This window comes from Primulina huaijiensis, chromosome 5 (assembly GCF_012295235.1).
Source record: "Primulina huaijiensis isolate GDHJ02 chromosome 5, ASM1229523v2, whole genome shotgun sequence".
Lineage (NCBI taxonomy): Eukaryota > Viridiplantae > Streptophyta > Magnoliopsida > Lamiales > Gesneriaceae > Primulina > Primulina huaijiensis.
In genome coordinates this window covers 1,235,211-1,259,606 of record NC_133310.1, presented here as the reverse complement: position 1 = coordinate 1,259,606, position 24,396 = coordinate 1,235,211, and the positions used below count along the sequence as shown (strand labels likewise).

The 24,396-nt window shown below is 29.9% G+C and overlaps 2 protein-coding genes across 2 annotated transcripts; one reads left to right on the top strand and one right to left on the bottom strand.

The window, feature by feature from the left end:
* Positions 1-485: 485 nt before the first annotated feature.
* LOC140976484 (phosphoglycerate mutase-like protein 4) lies at positions 486-2,158 on the top strand. Its single transcript, XM_073440664.1, has 6 exons — positions 486-653; positions 839-889; positions 964-1,074; positions 1,174-1,305; positions 1,431-1,506; positions 1,701-2,158. Exons 1-6 carry the CDS (start codon positions 558-560, stop codon positions 1,901-1,903), a joined length of 669 nt encoding a protein of 222 aa, XP_073296765.1. The 5' UTR covers positions 486-557; the 3' UTR covers positions 1,904-2,158.
* Positions 2,159-7,014: 4,856 nt separating this feature from the next.
* Positions 7,015-11,401, bottom strand: LOC140977430 (transcription factor HHO6-like). The gene is made up of 7 exons (XM_073442176.1): positions 11,188-11,401; positions 10,471-10,706; positions 8,776-9,064; positions 8,329-8,405; positions 8,023-8,104; positions 7,330-7,406; positions 7,015-7,104 (listed from the first exon to the last, which is right to left on the bottom strand). The coding sequence occupies exons 1-7, from the start codon at positions 11,399-11,401 to the stop codon at positions 7,015-7,017; spliced, it is 1,065 nt and encodes a 354-aa protein (XP_073298277.1).
* Positions 11,402-24,396: the final 12,995 nt, after the last annotated feature.

Genomic DNA, 24,396 nt, shown 5'->3' with positions numbered 1-24,396 from the left:
ATTACAATATTACTCCATGCTAAATCATATATTATCAATTTTTTTATATGCTATATCCAAAGAAATATTTTAATTAAGCATCACATATAACAGTTAAAAAATATATAGGTTTCACATAAACTTAATTAATACATATTCGAATCATCTAAAATTGAATACGTACTACACATGGATTATTACATTATTGATTCCTTAACACAAAAGATATTCCTTATTACAAAGGTATATGATCATATAAAACATCTGGCTAATTGATACATTTAACCAATTTATGGTTGAGCATTGTTTATAAATAGTAAAAAAAGGAAGAATGTTATTAGGCAAAGGCACATGAATTTCTGTAATTATTGGTGTCGATGGGACCTAATATCACATAATTTTGTTGTAATAATTGAGAGGTGATGGGGTGGATGGATGGGGTGGTACCCCACCACCATGCATGTTCCCGCGCCTCTATGGCTTCCGGAGTAATATAAAATCTCCCCTCCATTGCTCATCTTCTCCACCATAAATTAAAATTCTGCGAGCTACTTTTGTATAGCTATTCATTTAATCTAATGGCTTATGATTCCATCAATGATGGTTCCAAATATGCTGAGATTATCGTAATTCGCCATGGCGAAACTGGATGGAATGTAGATGGAAGACTCCAGGTTTTCATGATCGATCGTCATTTGAGTTACTGCATTCATGCATGATTGTCCCGTGAAATCGATTCATGTTCCAAATACACAGATATACATATGCATAATATCTATCTCTGTGTGTGTGTGTGTGTTTTATATACGTTCTAATGTATAGTATGAAAGCATGATCACAAAATGTATATTGCGTGTAGGGGCAATTGGATGTGGACTTGAATGAGACTGGGAGACTGCAAGCCTTTCTGGTAATTATAAGAATATTACTAATCTTTTTGTTTGTTCTTGTGCTAATTATATGTATATGTATGAATTGGTAAAGGTGGCTGAGCGGCTTTCAAAGGAGCCGAAAATCTCTGCTGTATATTCTTCTGACTTGAAAAGAGCTTCCTACACTGCCCAGTTAATAGCCAAAAAATGTGGGGTGCACCAGGTATATATATATATAACACAGTCAGTCACACACTCTCTCTGAATGATTGTGAATTAGTTAATGGGAACGGTTTTTTTGACTTTTTATATATAAATAAAGGTAAATAAAGATCCAAAGTTGCGGGAAAGACACGTTGGGGTCCTCCAAGGTGTCATCGCTCGTGAAACAGCCATTTCTCATCCCGAGGCCCACAAAGCTTTTGTCTCTACCCGAAGAGATCAAGAGATTCCAGTACATACACATACATACATACATACATACATACACTGTCTCTATCTATATATAACACACACATTAAAAAAAAAAAAGATATATAAGTTAAGATTATATATTCAAAGTATATAATTATGGTGCAGGGTGGTGGAGAGAGTTTGAATCAACTCTATGACCGTAGCACATCCGCATTGCAAAGGATTGCAAATAAACACCAAGGTCCATATTCTTAAAATATTAATTTATATAAATAATTATTCTTAACGAGAATGCAGTCTTAGTAAAAATAAGTACTTTATACAATTTTAATATTTTTCTCGTTCAAATACTGACTTGACATCGGATAACTTAACCAAAAAAAAAGAAGAAGAAGCAAAGTTATTTAATTAATTCAAAAATAATTGCATTTGTAGGTGAAAGGGTGGTTGTGGTGTCTCATGATGTTGCCATAAGAGCACTTCACAGGAAGGTTTCTCCACATGGGAAGCCAATTGGGAAGGTTATAAACACTTCTCTCAATGTTTTTCTCGTATCCGATAAGGGCGAATGGATCGTTAAAACTTGGGGCGACGTGAACCACCTCTTGAACAATACCGCGGGATTCATCCTCGAATAAGTGTTTCGATTTCGATATCCATCGAAACGCAAGTTCTGTTGATCATGAGTTGTCTCCAATATGTTTGTTGGATTATATTTTTATATGCTTAAGTGGTGAATTTGTATGTTCAAGCCTATATTGTCATCTTCCTTTGATTGTATTTGTATGGTTTGTATCTTTTTATTATGTAATATGTCATGAAGTGATTCTATTCAATAATAATTAATGTTATATGTCGGTAATTGTATTCAATGATAATTATTTATTCTCTTTGATTCGACTATATATTATAATATTCTAACTCTTAAATATTGGCAACAAAAAATATGTTCCGTGTAGAGTTATTTGTGAACCGAAGCAAAATATTTTATTTTAAAATTTTAAAAAATTAGCACACACAATTAAAAAATTTATATGCTATTTTTTTCATGTAATATCACTAACAAATATATATAATTCAAAAAATTGGAGCATAGCACATAAATTATATTCTCCAAAATATTTTTCATGATCTATTGTTAACAATATAGTAAAAACAAGAAAACACTTGGCCCACGTAATATTGTAACTTTATATTATATTGTGTATAGTCGACACCGATGTTATTCAACAATCACATAATTACCAAACCTCAGTCACGAGCAACCTCTTAAGTGAGAGTGAATATTTAAGTCGCGTTTATATTGAAGGATTCTGATTTGATGAAGTATTTGAAGAGACGGTTTGAAATTACTTGAAATGAATTAGAATTTCACCAGAAAATAATTATTTGAGATTTGAAATTCATTTTGAAATGAATTTGTCCAAATAAACTAATGAATTTATTATTATTATTTGAAATTTATAACTTAAAATCTAATGTTCCAAATACAATCTTAATTTTAAAATGTGAATAAGCTTGTGTTTGGATTGAAGATTTGGATTTGAAGAAGCATTTGAAGGGATAATTGAAATGAATATATACATGTTGTCATGGATTTACAAAGTCCACCGTAATGATTCAAAAATAATAATTTGAGATTTAAAATCATTTAACAAGTTGATTTTCCCGAAAGAATTAACGGATTTGAAATCCTTATATCCAAATACATCAATCCAAATATATTTTTGTCATTTTAGAGAAGCAATTAAATCATGAACTTCATATCTACTTTTGCATGTTTATACTTTATATATAATGTTTCATGTTAATGTTTTTCAAAATCAACTAATAATTGTGTTTTTTGAAATTTATTTTATTTTTTCTTACCAGCGTGTAAATAAATAAAATATAGATTGGATCTCAATTTATCCGTTTGACTTTTCCCTAGCTGGGAAATTCGTCTTAGCCTCTCAAACATTTATATATAATATCTAGATTTTTTTGGATATTTAAATTTATATATATGGTGTACGATTTTCCGAACTAACTAGATTAAATCTCGTATTTTTGGCTTCGAACGAAACAATTTATGTAAGCCCATTCAATTAGAATATGATCGATTTTGTTGATTATAACTTGGGAAAATTATTTATTCTTAAAATAGGCACAAACTATAATTTTATGTATGTTTCAAACTAAAAAAATTTAACTAATTACATTCAATTATTCTCCTCAACCTTGAATCTCATCTCTTCTTACATTATTGATTGCGTGGGCCATGTATTTATTATGCCACGCAGCTAAATTGGAAATTATTGCGACTCAATAATTGTGAATACAGACATGTGTTCGATAATTGAGAATATACATACACTCACAATTATTGAGTCCCAATAATTTCAATATTAAATATAATTCTTCATCATTCATTTATATATACTAGTAAATGACACGTACATAATACTGTTTAAAATAATGATTATTATCTATATGAATCATATCATTAAAAAATCGAGTTGATTTATAAAATTTTGTTGTAATTTTAATTATTAATTGGATAAATATAATGTAATTCTATTAAATATGTGAATTTTGTATTTTTAAATTAGAATAGATATTATCGTTACGAGTAAATTATATAAAAAAACATTATTTATCTAAATAAATAAGATTTTTTTTAAAAAAAAAAACTGATTGGTATCATAAAATCGGACTACTAAAGATCTCAACAATGTTCGGAATTTTATTTTTTTATTTTGGAAAAAAACTTCATATTTCATCAAGTCGTATTAACGTAATTTCAGCAAAAATGGATTAATAGCATGAAATAAGTCGAATTAGTACATTAAAATCTGTGTTTTTCGATTATTTTTTTTTTATAAAAATCTTATAAAGTAATGAGCTAAAACCCTCTCATCTTTTAAAATTGAAATCTACGATGACACGCCATGGAACTTATTAGTTTTGTATAAACGAGAATCTTATGTACAACGAAAAACAAAATTATAGCCATAGGATTTTATTTATAGATTTAATAAATACAAATAAAAATTTAATAATACGAAAAATTAACTTATTATTTTTGTATAAAAGAATTTAGCTTGAAATTTAAAATATAAAATATTTAATCATAGAGGGATTGAAAACAAAAAAATGCGTTAGAAGTAGCCATCAGTCCACACAAAAAGGATTATTGTAAAGATTTTGAAAGATTTTTATTTTGAAAGATATTTGTGAATATATATAAAGGAGCAAGTGGTGAGGAATTATATTTATTTATATTGTGAAAAAGAAAAATTCTTTAAGATATAATGGAAAACAACGTAAATATACTAATAAATGAAAATCTAAAAAACTTTTTTGAATAAAAAATATTGCAAATTTTAATAAAAATTTTATATAATTATAAAATGTTCGTTAACGTTATAGTGTTACAAATATTGATGATGAGATTATAAAATTGGAATTGATATTTTATTCGTATATTATTAATCAATAATTATTACGGAGGTTTATTTATAAATAAAATTTTTTGGTAAAAATTTGTGTGAGACGGTCTCATGTGTCGTATCTTGTGAGACAGATATCTTATTTGGGTCATTCATGAAAAAGTATCACTTTTTATGCTAAGAGTATTACTTTTTAGTGTGAATATCGGTAGGGTTGACCCGTCTCACAGATAAAGATTCGTGAGACTGTCTCACAAGAGACTTACTTTTTTCTTTTCTTTTTTTTTTTTTCAAATTCTCACGAAAAAACACATCCATTTCCACAAATAAAGGATTTGATTCAATTCTCTTTAAACCAATTTCTATTAAGCTTCATTTAAATTGGGTTATTTTATTTCAAATTAAATCATGAATTTCTAATGAGTCAAGATAGTAAAAAATTCGAAATCTATCGTTGTAATCTAACCTTACGGTGTGTTCTGAGATGTGAAGTGATAACTGAGGGATGCCATAATTGGGGTTTTTAAATAAAATATGTTTTCACGTGCGACTTGTTAGTTAGTTTTCGAGTGACTTTTTAGATAGTAATATAAAATAACATAATCCCAATTACTTTAAATTACTCCAAGTCGTGAAACAACATATCATACATAATTCTCAAACGTTGCATCGGCAAAATTTCTAGGTGATATCACCAATGGAATTTCTCACCCTCTTCTCTTAATTCCCACGCTTGAACCAGCATTGTTCGAATCCCTTGGAGCCGATCCTACCATCACGTGCAAATTAGGGCTTTGCGAGGTCCCAAATTATGCGACCACTGGCATCGGTGCATCACCATGTTGGTTGTCTCGTGTCGGCCACGAGTAACTCAGTTGTCGTGCCTAAGATGGAAGCTTTTGAATGCAATATTGACTGTATTTTGATATTTTGTCATTGCAATTAACCACTGGCATCGGCGCACCACCATGATGGTTGTCTCGTTTCGGCCACGACTAACTCAGTTGTCGTGCCGAAGATGGAAGATTTCGAATGTGAAGCCTGTATTTCGAAAAAAACAGTGATTCAATATTTTGTCAATGCAATTCTGTTACGACCAGCAAGCGAATTGATCTCGTAGAATAAAATATATACACATATAGTGACCAATATCAATAAAAGTTATCACAAAATAAACTAGGGACAAAGTGATACATTATTCTACTTTATTGATCTAATAATATTTGTTTAATGCAAGAACAACTCATCAAACCAATTTTATGAATCTATGCATCATCAATATTTGTTAAACAATAATGCTATTGAACATTTTGAAACATTAATGTATTAAACTTTCTATTAAAATTTCCAATATTTTTTTATTAAAAAAACGTTTGTTATATTATTATATTGGGAAAATATTTTTATGTATGACGTGTTGGTTTCAAGACTTGAAATAATTCAAAGTAGTTGGGATTATGTTATTTTATATTACTAACGAGTTCCACGTATGTCGCACATAAAGACATGCTTTATATGAAAGATTTAACATGAAATTATTTCAAATCTTACAAACAAATCTTTCATGTTATATCTTCCAAACAAATATCTTAAATTGTTTGTTTAATTTCTAAATCTATAGATATAAAATCCTTTAGCCATTATTCTTAGTTTTTTTTTTATGACAATGATTGATTTCAAATCTTTACTATACGGGCTCATTTGAAGTTAATGATTTGAAATCAAATCATCCAATCAAAAGAAAACCTAGCTAATTGGTTCAAAGAGAATTTAATCATATCAAACTTTATTTGTGGAAATACACATGAGTTTTTTGTGAGTATTTGTAAAACGTGTCAACGTAACATAGAAAAATGACTAAAATTGGGGGAAAAAAATAACGGACCAATCATATAGCCAGAGCCAAAGGAGAAAGATTCAGAAGAGGAGGGCGGATGCAAACTGGTTGTGGATCCTTCCTTGAAAGAATCATCATCTTGTATGGTTCGTGTTTACCATGCGATCTGTTGTTCCTCTTTCTTGCAGCAGATTTTTTAAAATGCACAGAGGCCGATATATATTACACACACATGCAGATACATAAAAAAGTTCATAAAGATAAAACACAAAATTAGGGCAACATGTAACAATCATAATAGCATGCACAGCTAGCAACGTCTGAAATTTAATAATTATGATGTAATATATCATAAAGCTATTAGTACTACTGTAAATTATTATAGTCTTCAAACCAAAACGTCATACATAAATACTTCAAACAAGAAAAAACTCCAATTAAAAAGAAATATTCCTCTCTTGCGGTGGTAGCTAGAGATCACCTATGCACGTTCCCCATTGTCTCGTATCGGCCACGAGTAACTCACTTTTCGTGCTGATGATGGAAGCTTTCGGATGTAAACCCTGTACTTCTGAAAACAAAAAAATATAATAATTTGTCACAATACTGGTATGACCAGAGAAACGAATTGATCTCATAGATATATACACATATAGTGATCAATGTAGAAAAAATTTATCAGAAAATAAAACTAGGGACATGTAGTTTCCAAAAAAAAGAAAACTGGCGGGGACATACAATATTTCTTGGTACATTATTCTAATTTCTTGATTCTAATAATACTTTTTAGGGTTACCTGCAAATGACTTTTGACTTCATCATTGGTTAGTCCTTTAACATTCATCATTTCCCTAACTTGCTTTGGAGTTGCAGCTGTAAAATGAACAAATAAATTATTAAACTGTATATACCTATTAATTGTTTTCTAAATTAAAGTTAGAAAAAAGGAAACAGATCATGATATATAGATCGGTAACCACCACCATAAATAAATATTCTGAAAAAATTCCGAAGGTCAAGAACCCTTTTCATTTATTAAAAANCGGACCAATCATATAGCCAGAGCCAAAGGAGAAAGATTCAGAAGAGGAGGGCGGATGCAAACTGGTTGTTGATCCTTCCTTGAAAGAATCATCATCTTGTATGGTTCGTGTTTACCATGCGATCTGTTGTTCCTCTTTCTTGCAGCAGATTTTTTAAAATGCACAGAGGCCGATATATATTACACACACATGCAGATACATAAAAAAGTTCATAAAGATAAAACACAAAATTAGGGCAACATGTAACAATCATAATAGCATGCACAGCTAGCAACGTCTGAAATTTAATAATTATGATGTAATATATCATAAAGCTATTAGTACTACTGTAAATTATTATAGTCTTCAAACCAAAACGTCATACATAAATACTTCAAACAAGAAAAAACTCCAATTAAAAAGAAATATTCCTCTCTTGCGGTGGTAGCTAGAGATCACCTATGCACGTTCCCCATTGTCTCGTATCGGCCACGAGTAACTCACTTTTCGTGCTGATGATGGAAGCTTTCGGATGTAAACCCTGTACTTCTGAAAACAAAAAAATATAATAATTTGTCACAATACTGGTATGACCAGAGAAACGAATTGATCTCATAGATATATACACATATAGTGATCAATGTAGAAAAAATTTATCAGAAAATAAACTAGGGACATGTAGTTTCCAAAAAAAAGAAAACTGGCGGGGACATACAATATTTCTTGGTACATTATTCTAATTTCTTGATTCTAATAATACTTTTTAGGGTTACCTGCAAATGACTTTTGACTTCATCATTGGTTAGTCCTTTAACATTCATCATTTCCCTAACTTGCTTTGGAGTTGCAGCTGTAAAATGAACAAATAAATTATTAAACTGTATATACCTATTAATTGTTTTCTAAATTAAAGTTAGAAAAAAGGAAACAGATCATGATATATAGATCGGTAACCACCACCATAAATAAATATTCTGAAAAAATTCCGAAGGTCAAGAACCCTTTTCATTTATTAAAAATAGATAGATTCCCTTCTCAAAAAATAGTTTGCTTTGTTAACAACGAAATTTGTTTACCATGCAGATGAATAAATTAGCTTCAATACCACCAGCAAACTTTTACTTAAAAATATATTTATCATTAGAAAACCCTAATTATATTTCAAATAAAAAATTATCATAATAAATAAATAAATTAGTATAAAGGATTATTTTCCTTACACTCGACTCCTCCGAGCTGTTGCAGTGCATTAACAAACTGCTTATGCAACTCAGGAGACCAACAACGTCTTTTTTTCTTCTGCATTGGCTCTTCTGTGTATGGTTTCCGCTGTTTTGGATACTTCCTTTTCACATTTAAATCAATTGGTGCTACCTCAAACTCAGCAGCCGAGGATGAAACTGGAACGACTCCTTTGTTTTCCATGGTGGGATTCTTATATGGCATAAACGCCCCGGCCTTGTGATTGAAATTTCCTCCACTTCCACTAGCTTGAAATCCTTCATAATTCTGTAAAAATAAAGAGAAAATTAGCAAATTAGTGGACTGATATGGTGGATTGACATATAACATGAACAAAAATGAAAAACATGCAAGTTACAAGACCAAACATATAATTTTCATGTTAAATAAATTTGAGTTGTACAATGTTACTGTTACCAACTATAGTTATTCATAAAACAGTGAGCACTAATACTATATTGATATCATAATCAAAATCATTGTAATGAATTAGTAATAATTGTAATTATTGAGAATATTATTATTCGTATGATAATAAATACTCCTAATTAGAAAAAGAATGAAATCATGCTTGACATAGCAATTGATTAAGGGACGAGCGTTCGATTACATAGTTTATAATTTTAAGATTTTGTACATTATTCTATAAGAGAAAAAATTTAAGATTTGGTGAATACAATAATTTAAATATCCAATTTATCATTAATTAAAATTGTCGAATCCATTACGCGAGGAGCATGCGCGTTATATTTAATGTGTGTGGTAACCATAAAATGTGTAGGATTTGTTGTCATTTCTAGGGCTGGCAAAAAAATTGAAAACCCCGACCTATCCTGATAATTCCTGAATCCCACCCTATTTCCATCCTGAAAAATCCCGACCCGCATTTTTCTTCACCCAGTTGTCGGGATTTTTCCCATCCCGATCAATATCGGGAGAGGGGTTGAGAAACCAATATCCACCTGATTGGATTCTCGAACCGACCCGATTATTTTAATATTTTTTAAAAAAAATATTATAATATTATTAACACATTGAGTTGAAAGATTGTAATTTAAAATAAAATAATATTTGATCGAAGCTCAAATAGAAATTGGCAACGCGTTTAAAATAGGTTAGCACATAGATGACGATTTTAAGGCTTAAATTAAATGATTAACTAATATTTCATCCAAATAAAAAGATCACATAAAAAATATTATAATTACAATTAAATTATACAAAATAAAAATAGAATTTATCATCGTTTTCACCACTTCAGCCTAAACTTAGAAAATGAAGGAACACGTTGTTGTTCAACCTCTATTTATCAGAATATCATCTTTCTATCTTGTAAGATCCTGAATTTACAGGATATCATCTCCCTACCCGATGGGATCCCAAACTTTCGGGATTCCGAATATTTAGGTCCCGGTATTTTTGGATACTTTATCGGGAGAGAAAAAAATTTCAATTTTTATCAGCACGAGAATTGAGTAGGATGGTTACGGGACAGGTCCAGACCCGATCCCACCTCTAGTCATTTCAAAGCTAACAAACTAATCATATTCAAGAAATTACTGAACTTATTTGTTTATGTTCTGCTTAGGGGTGGGGAAAAAAACCTTATTTTCGTTACGGTTTTTGATACATATACAATCCCACTCCTCCTACAAGTAACAAAATAAACTTACTGATTTTTGGTGCAAAAGAGAGTATTGATTTTTGGGGCCAAAATTATTGTCATACTGAATAGGAGTGTTCCATAGCTGAACTGAACCCATCCGTTCCATTTTCTCGTTGATGTCCTTCGACTCTTTTGCCCCCAAACACCCTTCAAAGCCACTCTTCAGTGGGATTAATTCCTCCAAAACTGCATTTGTTTCCCTTTTCTTCCATTTCTGTATCTCTTGCTTCATTATCTGAATTGCTGCGAATCACCAATAATTTAACAAAAAAAATTAATAACCCAAAAAAACTAAGAGGAAAATAGTTTATTTTAGTCCGCTAATTAAGTAGTTCAAGTTTAGGTTATGGTCGACTACATTTTCAAAGTTTTGCTTTTGTAAACTAACATTTAATACTCATCTATTTTAATCAAATTTTTATTGTGAAATTGGAAAATGCTGACGTAACACCAAAAAAATGCTAACATGACATCAAAAAATGCTGACGTAACATGGAAAATTGTTGACTTTACATATGTAAATTAAAGTTAACAATTTGATCAAAATAACAAAAAATTAAAAGTTAGTGTACCAAAACCAAACTTTTAAAACTTAATGAACCAAAATCCAAAATTGAATAAGTTAATTGACTAAAAAAATCAATTTTCTCAAATTAAAATGAATGAAATCATTTAGTTCTTTTTTTCGAAAACCCAATTCATAGAATTATATATAATATCGCACCGTCTTGTAAGAAATGAATGCTGTAAGGAAGTGGACACATAAAGGTGCCACTTCGCCTCATTTCTTCCTCCAATGCTTGGACATGAAATTCCAGGATCATTACTTTCCTTGAAATATCATCGTTCATTGAAACATCTACGAGGATTTGTGCTATGGTTTTTGGGACATAAACCGATCCCAACTCTTCATAATGTTCTTTATAAATTCCGGCCATTTTTAATCCAAAAAAATGAATATATGTGATACAAATCTTGTGTGTATACTCTCTCTTTCTAATGTTTTTTCTCTTGTGCTTTATGTGCATGGAGGGTGTGGGATTTCTCCCATTTATATAGATGGTGTGGAGCAAGTAGGGTGCAACGTGTGAAATGTAAATCGGGGGCAAGAAGGGAAAAAGAATTTGGGATTCTTAGAATCAAAAGATTCCTTCGGTTTTGTGTCTTATGCTTCACATTTTGGTTGGACTTTTTACTTGGAATTTTAATTATTTAATAATACTTTCTTTTAATTCTTCACAATCAACATTTTCAAGTATATAAAAAGAGTTTGCGATTAAAATTAAGACACATCAAAATTCAAATACTTGTTAGAAAACTCTTTTTAAAATAATAAAAATTTATATTCCCAAATAATATTTCAATTCATGTTTGTAAAAATATGTCATATATGAAATTCAATTATATACATAAAACGCAAAATGACATATTATCATGTTGAGAAAATTTGAACCTTTCTAAAAAATCTAATTCCATAGGCATGGAATTTTATTTGGTAGTTTTGTCTATTTTGCCCCTAGTTTGCAAGATTAGTATAACCTCTGTTTGGATTAAAGCAAATCAATCTCACAAAATATTGAGATTTCAACATTTCAAAGAGGAATACTTAATTAGGGATTATGCTCATTTGATACTCACTTTGTTGAATGGGATTATAACATTTATTCTTGGATTTCAACATTTTCATTATCATTCATGATTGATGATTCGTCACATATCGAGGAAAAATTAAGGGATAGATGAATCAGATTTTTTTTCATTCTTCTAAGTCTCGTTCGTCAAAATAAATTGCGGATACGTTAAAAAAAAACAAGGTATACGGTAATAAAACAAAATTTTAACCAAAATAAGAATTCGGAAAGAGAAATAATAACAAATAATCGAGTTTCATATAATACTCTACTACAATTATTTCATTGTGCTTGTTGAATATTTATTACATGTATCATAACTCTAACTATATTCCATGAGGTTATTGTATAATGAAGTTTATTGTTACTAATTTATAATAAGTATTAAAAATGACGAATCTCAAAATTCTTACAAATATAATACTTAATTATTACATGCCTCATAACTCTTCCCAAATAGGTGGTCTGCCCCTGATATGTAGAAAGCTTAATTTATAATGGGATTCAGCAAAAACAGAATCACACTATGCAGATCTGCATAGGTTCAAGATCTCTAGTATGTATTTCTTCGATATATATATATACTGTTTTGCTATGTTGTTCAGTATTCACTAACCGTACTCACCTGTGTACCCATTAATGAGATGACACTCGTATATTGATATACAATTTTGATATGATTCATTATATCCAATATGTGAGTGTCTCTCGGACGTGATCAAAGTTGAAGGGCAACATCTAAATATATAATTATGCTTGCAGTTACGTGTGTCATTAAATATAAAATAAAACCTCTTCCGAGGTGGAAAGGCATGACAACAAAATGACAGCAAACTCGTCATGCATCGACAGCGATGCGTATTATGAAGCATTTTCAGTTTTGTTTCTCAGACGTCGCATCGGAAAAATTCATAGGTGAGATCACCAATGGACGTCTTCCTGAATGATCCTCCCCAAAAACGCACCTTCCAGCTAGGACCCTCGAATTCCTCATCAGCCGCTCTTAATTCCCAGCGCTTGAACCAGCCTTGTTCGAACCCCCTTGGAACCTATCCTCCCGTTAAGTGCAAATTAGGGTTTTGAGAGGTCCCAAAATATGCAACCACTGGATATCGGTGCACCACTATGTTGGTTGTCCCGTGTCGATCACAAGTAACTCAGTTGTCATGCCGAAAATGAAAGCTTTCGAACGCAAAGCATGTATTTCTGGAAAAAAAAGTATATTTAAGAGAAAACGAAATTTTAGTTGTACAAGTTAGTGTGTTTTGGATTTTAGTAATACAATTTATCAATATATGATTTTGATATAGTAATTTGGATTTCTTTTTGTTTTGGTCTTTTTTTACCATAAACCAATAAATCATTGAATATTATTTTTTTAGCAACGACGGTCTTCCACATAACATCTATAGCAAAAATAAACCTATATTACCCACATTAAAATAATTTAAATAAAAATCAAAAATGAAAAAGCAAAAGACTCCAAAAATTTCAAAATGAGAGAAAAAAGCTTGTTGTTGCTCTTTATTTTTGCTTAAATAGATTTTATTATATTTAATATGTGTTTTATTTTCGTCATATGAGACATGTAAGAGAACAATAATTTCAAATAAGTAATATTCGATGGATTTAGTGGTTTTAGGTGGAAAAAAAAATCCAAGTTACATTACTAAAACTCAAAAAACCGACTAAAATTGTTATTTTTCTTATATTTAATATATTTATCAATGCAATACTGATTCGAAAAAAAACAAATTGATCTCATAGATCAACTATATACACGTATAGTGACCAGTATTAATAAATTTATCACAAAAAAACTAAGGGCATATGGGTACATTATTTAATTCTTGATTATACTAATATTTTTTAATGCAAGAAAAACTCATGAAACCAATTTTGTGAATCTCACCATCAATATTTGTTACACAATAACGTTAATGAACATTTGCAACATTGTGCAAATTTTCTTATTAAAATTTGTAATATTTTTTTTAATCAAAAAACCGTATAATATATTTTTATTTAGGAAGAATAAATTTTTATGTATGAGGTGTTGGTTTCAAGACTTGGAATAATTTAAAGTAATCGGGATTGTGTTATTGTATATTACTAGCAAGTCGCATTATTGTAGCATGTAAAGACTTACTAGCAAGTCGCACGTGTATCACACAAACATGCTTTATACGGAAACTATAAGGTTGCATTGGATTGAGATATTTAACATGAAAGGATTTCAAATCTTTCAAACAAATCCACTTAAAGTATTTTTTTTAATTTCTATATCTTTAGATAGAAATCCTTTAGCCATTATTCTTACTTAGTATTTGTAAAACACCAGTACCACGTAGAGAACCACTAAAATTGAAAAAAAAAAACAAAAACAAAAAAAAAAACAACGGACCAATCATATAGCCGGAACCACTGGAAGAGAATGACAGAAGAGGAGGCCAGGAAGTTGATTGTTGATCCTTCCTTCAAAGAATCATCTTGTATGGTTCATGTTTATCTTCGATATGGTGTTCCTGCAGCATGTTTTTAAATTGCACCGAGGCCGATATATATTGCACACACATCAGTCAACTATTTTTTTTTAAAAAAATAATATCCTCGAGTATATTTTAAATACACTTGGAGATATCTTTTTTCTTAAAAAAATAGTTGACTAGGTTTATTTTACAAATTTCCTCCATGCAGATACATACAATAAATCATGAAACAATTCATAGTACTGTAAATTATTGAAGTCTTCCAACCAAAACATCAGGCATAAATACTTCAGATAAGAAATTAAAAATAAAACACCAGGCATAAAATGCTCGCAGATACATACAATATATCTGGCAAAATATGGCTGTTGACTTCATCATTTCTTAAGCTTTCAACATTCATCATTTCCCTAATCTGCTTCGGTGTTCCAGATGTAGAACGAACAAATAAATGATTTCAAGTGCATATACCTATTTATTTTCTAAATTAAAAAAAAAGTAAAAAGAAAAAGAATTTGGCAAGTAAAAATTTCAATTTACATATAGAGTAACCACAATCACATATAAATATTCTGAAAAATAAGTTGTTTGATATCTAATCAAAATCTATCATATAGATATTCTGTTCAAATTAATGAATATCTCATTTCATTACTTTGAACGGGTTAAAACTCAAATGTGCGACTAAGTCGAACATCTCCCACTTGCACATTATGGCGCTAATAACAAAACATACTTCTCCCATAATATCAATCACCATTCGATTCATACTAGGTTAATGTGTCGTGCGACGATTGTGAGGCGCAAAAAGAAAGTCCGTGCGACCGTCGTGCACCCAACATAAATAATATTAACACAACCATTCACAATAATATAAAACAGTCCATTGTACTGTAAATTATTGAAGTCTTGAAACAAACTCGTGATCAGCATCAATAATTCAGAAAATGGAAAGGTTCAGCAGAAAACTGCTCGTGCAACTCCGGAGACCAGCAGCGTCTCTGCTTCTTCGCTGGCTGTGGGTACGGTTCCTGTAGTTGTGGATTCTCCCATGTTACATTCAAATCAATCAGTTTCACCTCAGACGACTGATCAGCAGCTGAGGAAGAAACCGGATCAACCCCTTTGTTTTTCAGGGTAGATTTCTTAAATGGCATAGATGCCTTTCCCTTGTGCTTAAATTTCCCTCCACTGCCATTGGCTTGATCTCCTTGACAACTCTGCAAAAAATAAAAATAAAAAATTACAGGTTAATTGGTATAAGGAATCATATGTACATATAACTGGATCGAAACTCTCGAAACAATTATATTCGAAATCATAAAAAAAATGATCCGATCGATAATTATTTAAAGTAAAACTTAATAACAATATTTCTAATTAAATATGAAATTCTAATTGGATGTCGATAATTTTCTGTCATTTCAAATCTAACCAACAAATTAAATTTTATGCTTGATGTTTTTTTTTTTTAAACCGACAAATTACAAATCAAGTATCTCGAAATAGTACAATTTAATACATATAAAAATGACAATTACCAATTATTTTTTTTATAAAGCATGTGAAATTAAAATATTGTACTCGGTATAATTATATTTTTGGGAGTGGTATTATGAGTTTCAAATCACCATTTCTTTTTTTAGGAAAAAAGACATGTAAAAATAGACTCTAGTTGTAAAGAAAATAAAGGTAATGCAAGAAAATGTTTTAAAGTTACACAAATTTAATTATTGATTTGCAATTTTTGGACCCGTAACTTGCTATCCTCTTGCTTAACAAGCTAAGATTTTCCTACGTGGAAAGGATGATCCATTCGGATCGACACGAGAGTCCAACTATATTGCATTGCCAGAATCCATGTTGTATATTTGAAAGAGGTTGACCTCCTCCTCCTTGAAGGAAGTACACTGACATAGATTGATTACCGACCGCTCCCTTCCTGTGGAATAACCAACGTTTATTGGAAAAAGCAAACCTAAAGATTTGGGACCAAAAGCGGTTAGCGGCTTGTAAGATTATTTAAAAATGGCATTAGATAATAAAAATAAATTGTAATAATATGTAATAATTATAATATCCTCAAACGTACATGTGTAATGTATACATACGATCGTTTCAATGTTCTGAGCTGGCAGAAAAAAATTCGAAAAATTGCCCCCGTAAATTGGCATAGATAGGATTTATAATAATAATTTGTCCCCATTTTTCACTTTTTTTTTGTTTCACCGCAATGTTAATATGATCAGAGCCATTGTATTAAGAGAAACTTTAAATGATTAGATTACCCAAACTATATGTATATGAGGTTTTATTGATTATAATTTTTTAAATTCAGAAAAATGATTTGACGCTTATATTTTTTGGTTTGAATGTACCGTTTTATAAATAAAAAAGTATTTTTTTGAAAAACTTAACGTTCCAAGAAAAGGAAATTTAAAAAACAATTTAAGTATATTTGTTTGAAAGATCTGAAATCCTTTAATGTTAAATCTCTCGATTCAATGTCACCTTCTAGTTTCCACATATAACATGTTTTCATGTGCGATACTCGTGCGACTTATTAATAAGTTTTCATATAAAGCATGTCTTCACGTGCGACACTCGTGCGATTGATAATAACATAATCCCAACTATTTTAAATTATTCCAAGTCTTGAAACCAAGACATCATACATAAATAATCACCCAGGAAAAAGTCCAACAAAATAAAATAAGACCTCTCTCGCGGTGACTAGGCATGACAACTAAAATCATATGTGGAAAAAGTAAAATTCTTTAAAGATATTATGGAAAAAATTAAATATACTAATAAATAAAAAAATAACAAAATTTTTTTAATAAAAAAATATTACGAGACTATTATATTATTTATTCATTAAATTAAACCATTAATTAATTTTTTGTATTTCTTAAAAATAAATAAACATTAAAAATAAAATAAAGAATTAGAAATCTATTTATAAATTTAATAATATAATGATAATTAAATTTGGGTGATTGAATGTTTAAGAAGAAATTATTTCGTTGCATTAATTATTTAAATTAAATAATTTTTTATTAATTAAATATTTTTCAAATTTATTATAAAATTACTATCCTGGACCCTAGCTATAAGGCATCCTAGGGCACTCGCCTCTTTAATAAAAAAATAAAATTAAATATTTCAACTCATATATATTATCTTAACTAAATTTTTGTAAACTGACCATCTTCTAAGAAGTGCATGCAACAAGGAAGTTGACGCCTGAAGGCGTCAATACGCCCCATTTCTTCCTCCAAGGCATGGACATGAATCTAGGATCTTTACTTTCCTCGAGACATCATCGATTGTTGAAACGTTTATGAGGATCTGTGCTATGCTTTTCGGAAAATAAATCCATCCCAACACTTCATTAAATTCTTAATTTGTAAATCTCAGCCATTTTTAATCTTAAAAAGCAAAGAATTTATATGTTATAAAAATCTTTATTTCTCTGTATATTCTCTCTTTTTAATGGTTTTTCTGGTGCTTTTTGTGCATGGAGAGTGTGGGGTTTCTCCCATTTATATAGATGTGTGGAGCAAGTAGGGTGTAAAGTGTGAAATGTAAATTAGGGGCAAAAAAGGAACTGAAGAATTTGGGATTCTTAGAATCAAAAGATTCCTTAGGTTTTGTGTTGTGCGTTTCACATTCTGGTGGCCGCATAAATTGGTGAGATTTAAATTATTTCTCCCCATTTTGAAAGATTTTCTTAATAGATTCTTTTAATTATTTAAAATATATTTTTATAATACATAAAAAAGTTGTAAAATTGTTTGGAAACAGTTTCTTAAATAATATACATTTATATTTCCAAATAGTATTTCACTTCAAATTTGACACATATATCATATATCTATATATGGAATTCATTTATGTACAAAACACGCGGAATGAAATATTATCGTGATGAAAAAGATTGAAATTTCGTGAATAATATGATTCGATAAACGTTGAATTTTATTCGATGTATTTTGTCTATTTTGCCCTAGGTTCGCATGATTAGTATAAAACCTTTGTTTGGATTAAAGGTTCTAAAATGTTGATTGACTCTTGACATTTAGGAAACATCCATATCAACCGGGACTTGGTAAGACATTATACTTGACACTTTATATTATAATTGAACAGCTTGAGTTGTTTTATTCATCTTAATATATTAGTGTCTAACTGATTAGAGTTGAACGGTCATACTCTGAAGAGTTTTTAATTTGATAGAGTGTTGGGTTAGAAACTGATTCTCATTCCTCCGTGTTCAAAAGTTAATTCGATAAAAAAATATGTTAGGCAAATCGAGGTTCCCTTTTTGGATTATTCCGCTTTATATATTCAAGCTTAAAGTAGCAGCATCAAACCCTTGATCTACGCGTATAAAATTTGCATGTGTTCTTATCCAATATGAAGGCCATAATTCAGATGCATTATTAGATTGATAAAACAGTACTAATGGAACATAATTATAAACAAATCTATTCATTATGGTAAATTCTATGTTATATCGGGGTGATCTACACCCAGTGCAGTTGCCATAGTAATATGGGCTAGAATGGACTAAAATGAACAGGACAACCATATTCCTGATGTTAAAAGAACTTAAATTTCATGTTATATATTTTTTTAGAAAAATGGATAATCAGTTCTTGTCTGTTGAAAAATAAGCCACATAACAGGATATATGCAGGCGAACAACGAAATAATTTTAGCCATGTATAGATTGCAGCCTCGCGGTACTACTAAAAATAAAGGTGACAAATTAAGGACCTAAACAAAAAGAAGATTTGATATACTTCGCTTGAAGTAAATGTACAGATCCTGAAAGATGATATTACATGAAAATGTGGAGCAGAAGTCATATATTCTATCAAAGCATGACTAGTGAATACAAACTGTGTCCATTTTTTCTATTCTATTTAAGTCTTTTCTAATTCAAGAAGAAACATTGAATGGCAATTGGCAATTAGCATGGTTCAGATCAAAACTACATGCAACCCCTCGAAACCGATCCTCCAGCTCTATGCAAATTAGGGCTTTGTGAGTTGCCGGAGTTTGCAACCACTGGCACCAGTGCCGCACCACCACGTTGGTTGTCTCGTACCAGCCACGAGTGACTCAGTTGTTGGGCCAAAGATGGAAGCTTTCGAAGGTGAAGCCTGTATTTCTGAAAACGAAGAAATGTAAAACGTCGTCATATATATGACCAGAAAATGAATTGATCTTATATATAGATTCAAATATATGCACGAAACCAATAATAATAAAATTTATAAAAAAAATAAAATATGGATATATATAACTTTTATGGTGAATTATTCGAATTCCTTCATTCTAATAATACTTTTTTAGGGTTACCTGCAAATGGCTTTTGACTTCATCATTGGTTAGGCCTTCAACATTCATCATTACCCTAATCTGCTTCGGTGTTGCCGCTTTAAAATGAACAAATAAATGATTTCAAGTCAATATACCTATTTCTTTTCTAAATCAATCTGTATACCTTGCAAATGAAGAAACTAACTTGAAAGAATTATGAAAAAAAGCCAAATTAAAATTTTCAAACTACAAACGAAATGACATGATAAATAAATTAGAATATATAAAGGATTATTTCTCCATACAATCTACTCCTCCAAGCTTTTGTAGTGCATTAACAAACTGCTCGTGCAAGTCCGGAGACCAGCAGCGTCTCTGCTTCTTCGGCGCCGGCTGAAGGTACGGTTCCTGTACTTGTGGATTCTTCCCTGTTACATTCAAATCAATCAGTTCCACCTCAGACTGATCAGCAGCTGAGGAAGAAACTAGATCAACCCCTTTCATGTTTTTCAGGGTAGATTTCTTAAAAGGCATAGATTCCTCTCCCTTGTGCTTAAATTTCCCCCCACTGCCACTTGCTTGATCTTCTTGAAAACTCTGCAAAAAAAATTTTACAGGTAGGTATAAGGGATCATATGTGCATATAAATAGACAGAAACTCTCGAAAACGAAATCATAAAAAAACTTGATCCAATAATTATTTAAAGTAAAACTTAATGACAATATTTCTAATTAAATATGAAATTTTAATTGGATGTGTAATGTAAAAGAATGTCAAAATTGGATCATATAAGAGATGTCAAAGGTAAAATGTAAAGTCGAAATATATCGCTTGGACGGTCAAAACGTTTAAAAGATTTAAATTACGTAGTTACTTTTATTTATAGTTATTCTCAATCCCACAATTAATATAAAAATCCAAATCATGAGTTCAATTATAATGAGCCATAAATTAATGTAATTATTGGAAACACATTTTTGGAGAGTAGTAATAAATACCTAAAAATCACGCTGATTATTTTACGGATTAAAATATTTGAGTAAATTTTGATTACAAACCATTGCAAAACAACAAGGTTTCGGATTTAGTTTATATTTTTTTCTCGAAACAATCAATTTTTAAGATTTGGTGAGTAGGACGAATGAATATCCAATTATTCATCAATTTATTTAAAAAAAACTTTGTTGAGTTATTGTTGGTACCAGAAGTGTGTAGCATTTGTTGTCATTTCAAATCTAAACAAAAAAAATTCAAATCTAACCAAAAAAAATAAATTTTATGTTTGATGTTTTGAAAAAATAGCCAAATTCATTTTCTAAATTCGTCTGTTTTGGGACTTGATCTTTTAAATATTCAAAATTAAGTCTTTGTCTTGTAATTTAGTTTTTCTTTTTTATTCTTATTTAGTCGAAGTTAGCACTCCCAACATAATGGAATCAAAAGAAAAAAGAAGAACATGCTTACAGAACTAATATCAAATTTTACTAATTTGACGTCTAAACCCCAAAACTGGTCAACATACAGTACCATTTTTGAATTTTTATCTATCTAAAAATATAAATTTATTTTAAAAATTCATGAAATGAATGGATTGAATCATTCATGTGTACTGGAAATAATAAAACAAACTCACAGATTTTTGGTGCAAAACATTGTCACACTGAACAGGAGTGGTCCAGAGCTGAAATGTACTCATCCATTCCTTCTTCTCCCCAACATCATTCGACTCTTTTAACCCTGAAGATCCTTCCATGCCAGTTTTCAGTGGCATGAATTCTTCTACAATCGGGCATGTTTCATTTTTATTCCACCTCAGTATCTCCTGTTTTATTATCTCACTTGCTGCAAATCACCATTCATTTTCAAAAGTTTAATAACCACAAAAAATTCAAAAAATCATTAATAAATAAAACCAAATTCATAGGATTTTTATATTGCAAAGCAAAAAAAAAAAAAAAAGATCATGGACAGTACTAGAAGGCAATCGAGGGCGCTCTCCTCTTGAATAAAAAATGAAATTAGATATGTCAAGTCATATAGATTATCAACTAAATTTTTGTAAACTGACCATCTTCTAAGAAGTGTATACAATGAGGAAGTTGATGTTTGAAGCCGTAAATACGCCGCATTTCTTCCTCCAATGCTTGGACATGAAATTCTAGGATCTTTACTTTCCTCGAAACATCATCGATTGTTGAAACGTCTATGAGGATCTGTGCTATGCTTTTCGGAACATAAATCCATCCCAACTCTTCATTAAATTCTTTGTAAATCTTAGCCATTTTTAATCTTAAAAAAAAAAAAAAGAATTTATATGTTAACAAATCTTTATGTTTCTGTATGTACTCTCTTTTTAATGGTTTTTCTGGTGCTTTGTGTGCATGGAGAGTTTGGGGTTTCTCCCATTTATATAGATGTGTGGAGCAAGTAGGGTGTAAAGTATGAAATGTAAATTAGGGGCAAAAAAGGAAAAAGAATTTGAGATTCTTAGAATCAAAAGATTCCTTAGGTTTTGTGTTGTGAGTTTCACATTCTGGTGGCTGCATAAATTGGTGAAATTTTTGTAATGGGATATGAAATTTAAATGATTGTCTCCATTTTGAAGTATTTTCTTGATTAGATTTTTAAATTATTTAAGACATTTTTTTATAATACAAAAAACAATCGTAAAATTGTATGGAAACAGTTTCTAAAATAATATAAATTTATATTTCCAAATAGTATTTCGCTTCAAATTTGACACATATATCATATATGGAATTCGTTTATGTACAAAACATGCGGAATGAAATATTATCATGATGAAAAAGTTTGAAATTTCATGAATAATCTGATTCGATAAGCGTTGAATTTTATTTCGTGTGTTTGTCTATTTTGCCCCTGATTCGCACGATTAGTATAATCTTTGTTTGGATTAAAGGGAAGAGATTCCATGTAATTTCAAGATTCACCTCTAACCAATTACTACTTTATATGTAATCAATTTCCCAAGATAATCACTATAGGATCACTATAGGCCATTCAAAGAGGAAAACTTTATTAGGGATTATGCTCGTTTTATCCTCACTTTGTTGAATGGGATTATAGCATTTATTCTTGGATTTCAATATTTTCATTCTCATTCATGATTAATGATTCATTGGATATTGAGGAAAATTTTAGAGAGAATCAGATTTATTCATTCTTAAAAATTCTCGTTCCTCGAAATAATTAGTGGATATGTTAAAAAATAAATAAATAAATAAGGAATGAGATAAAGTTTTTAACCAAAATAAGAATTCGGAAAGAGAAATAATAACAAATAATCGAGTTTATATAATAATTTACTACATTAATTTTTTTATGCTGATTGAAAATTCATTACATGTCTCATAAATCTTATAGTAGGTCTCTTGTGAGACGGTCTCACGAATCTTTATCTGTGATATGGGTCAATCCTAAAGATATTCACAATAAAAAGTAATACTCTTAGCATAAAAAGTAATACTTTTTCATGGATGACCCAAATAAGATATATGTCTCACAAAATACGACCCGTGAGACCGTCTCACATAAGTTTTAACCTAAATTCTTATTAAATTCCACTACCCTTTTTGGTTATGTTTTTTTTAGGGAATTTTAGGTTATGTTACTATGAAGTTTATTGTCAGTACTTTTTATGAATAAAAAATCAAGAATCTCGAAATATTTCAAATAAAATACATATAAAATTATGAATTACCTAATATATTTTTTTATAAAGCATGTGCATTTAAAATATTTCACCATTTATTTTGTTTAGGAAAAAGGACGCGTTTGATAATCTGTTTGTAAAAATAGATACACTAATTGTAAAAGAAAATAATGGTAATGCAAGAACATGTTTTAAAGTTACACAAATTTACTAATTGATTTGCAGTTTTTTTACTCATTCCAAACACAAGTCGTCGCATTCTCGTAAGATTATTTAAAAATAGTATTAGATAGTAAAAATAAATTGTAATAATAATATATAATAATTATAATATCCTTAAACGTACACGTGTAATATGTGTTCTGAGTTGGCAGGAAAAAAAATTCAAAAATTGCCCGTAAATTGGCCTAGAGAGCATTAATAATAATTTGCCTCTATTTTTCATTTGTAGTCTTTTTCCACGGCAAATATGATTAGAGACATTGTATTAAAAGTAAATTTAACTAATTAGTTTACCCAAACCCTGTGTATGAGGTTTTATAAATTATAATTATTTTTAATTTAAAAAAATGATTTGATGAGTATAATTTTTGGTTTGAATGTTCATTTTTATATAAAAAAAATTAATAAATATAAAAAATAATAATTTTTGGAACAAACTAGGTTTCAAAAAAGAAATTGAAAAAACTATATAGGTTGATTTTTGTTCCTTTCATGTTAAATATCTCAATCCAATGCAACCTTTTAGTTTCCACATAAAAAATGACGTAAAACACACGTGCGACTTGCTAGATAGTAACATAAAATA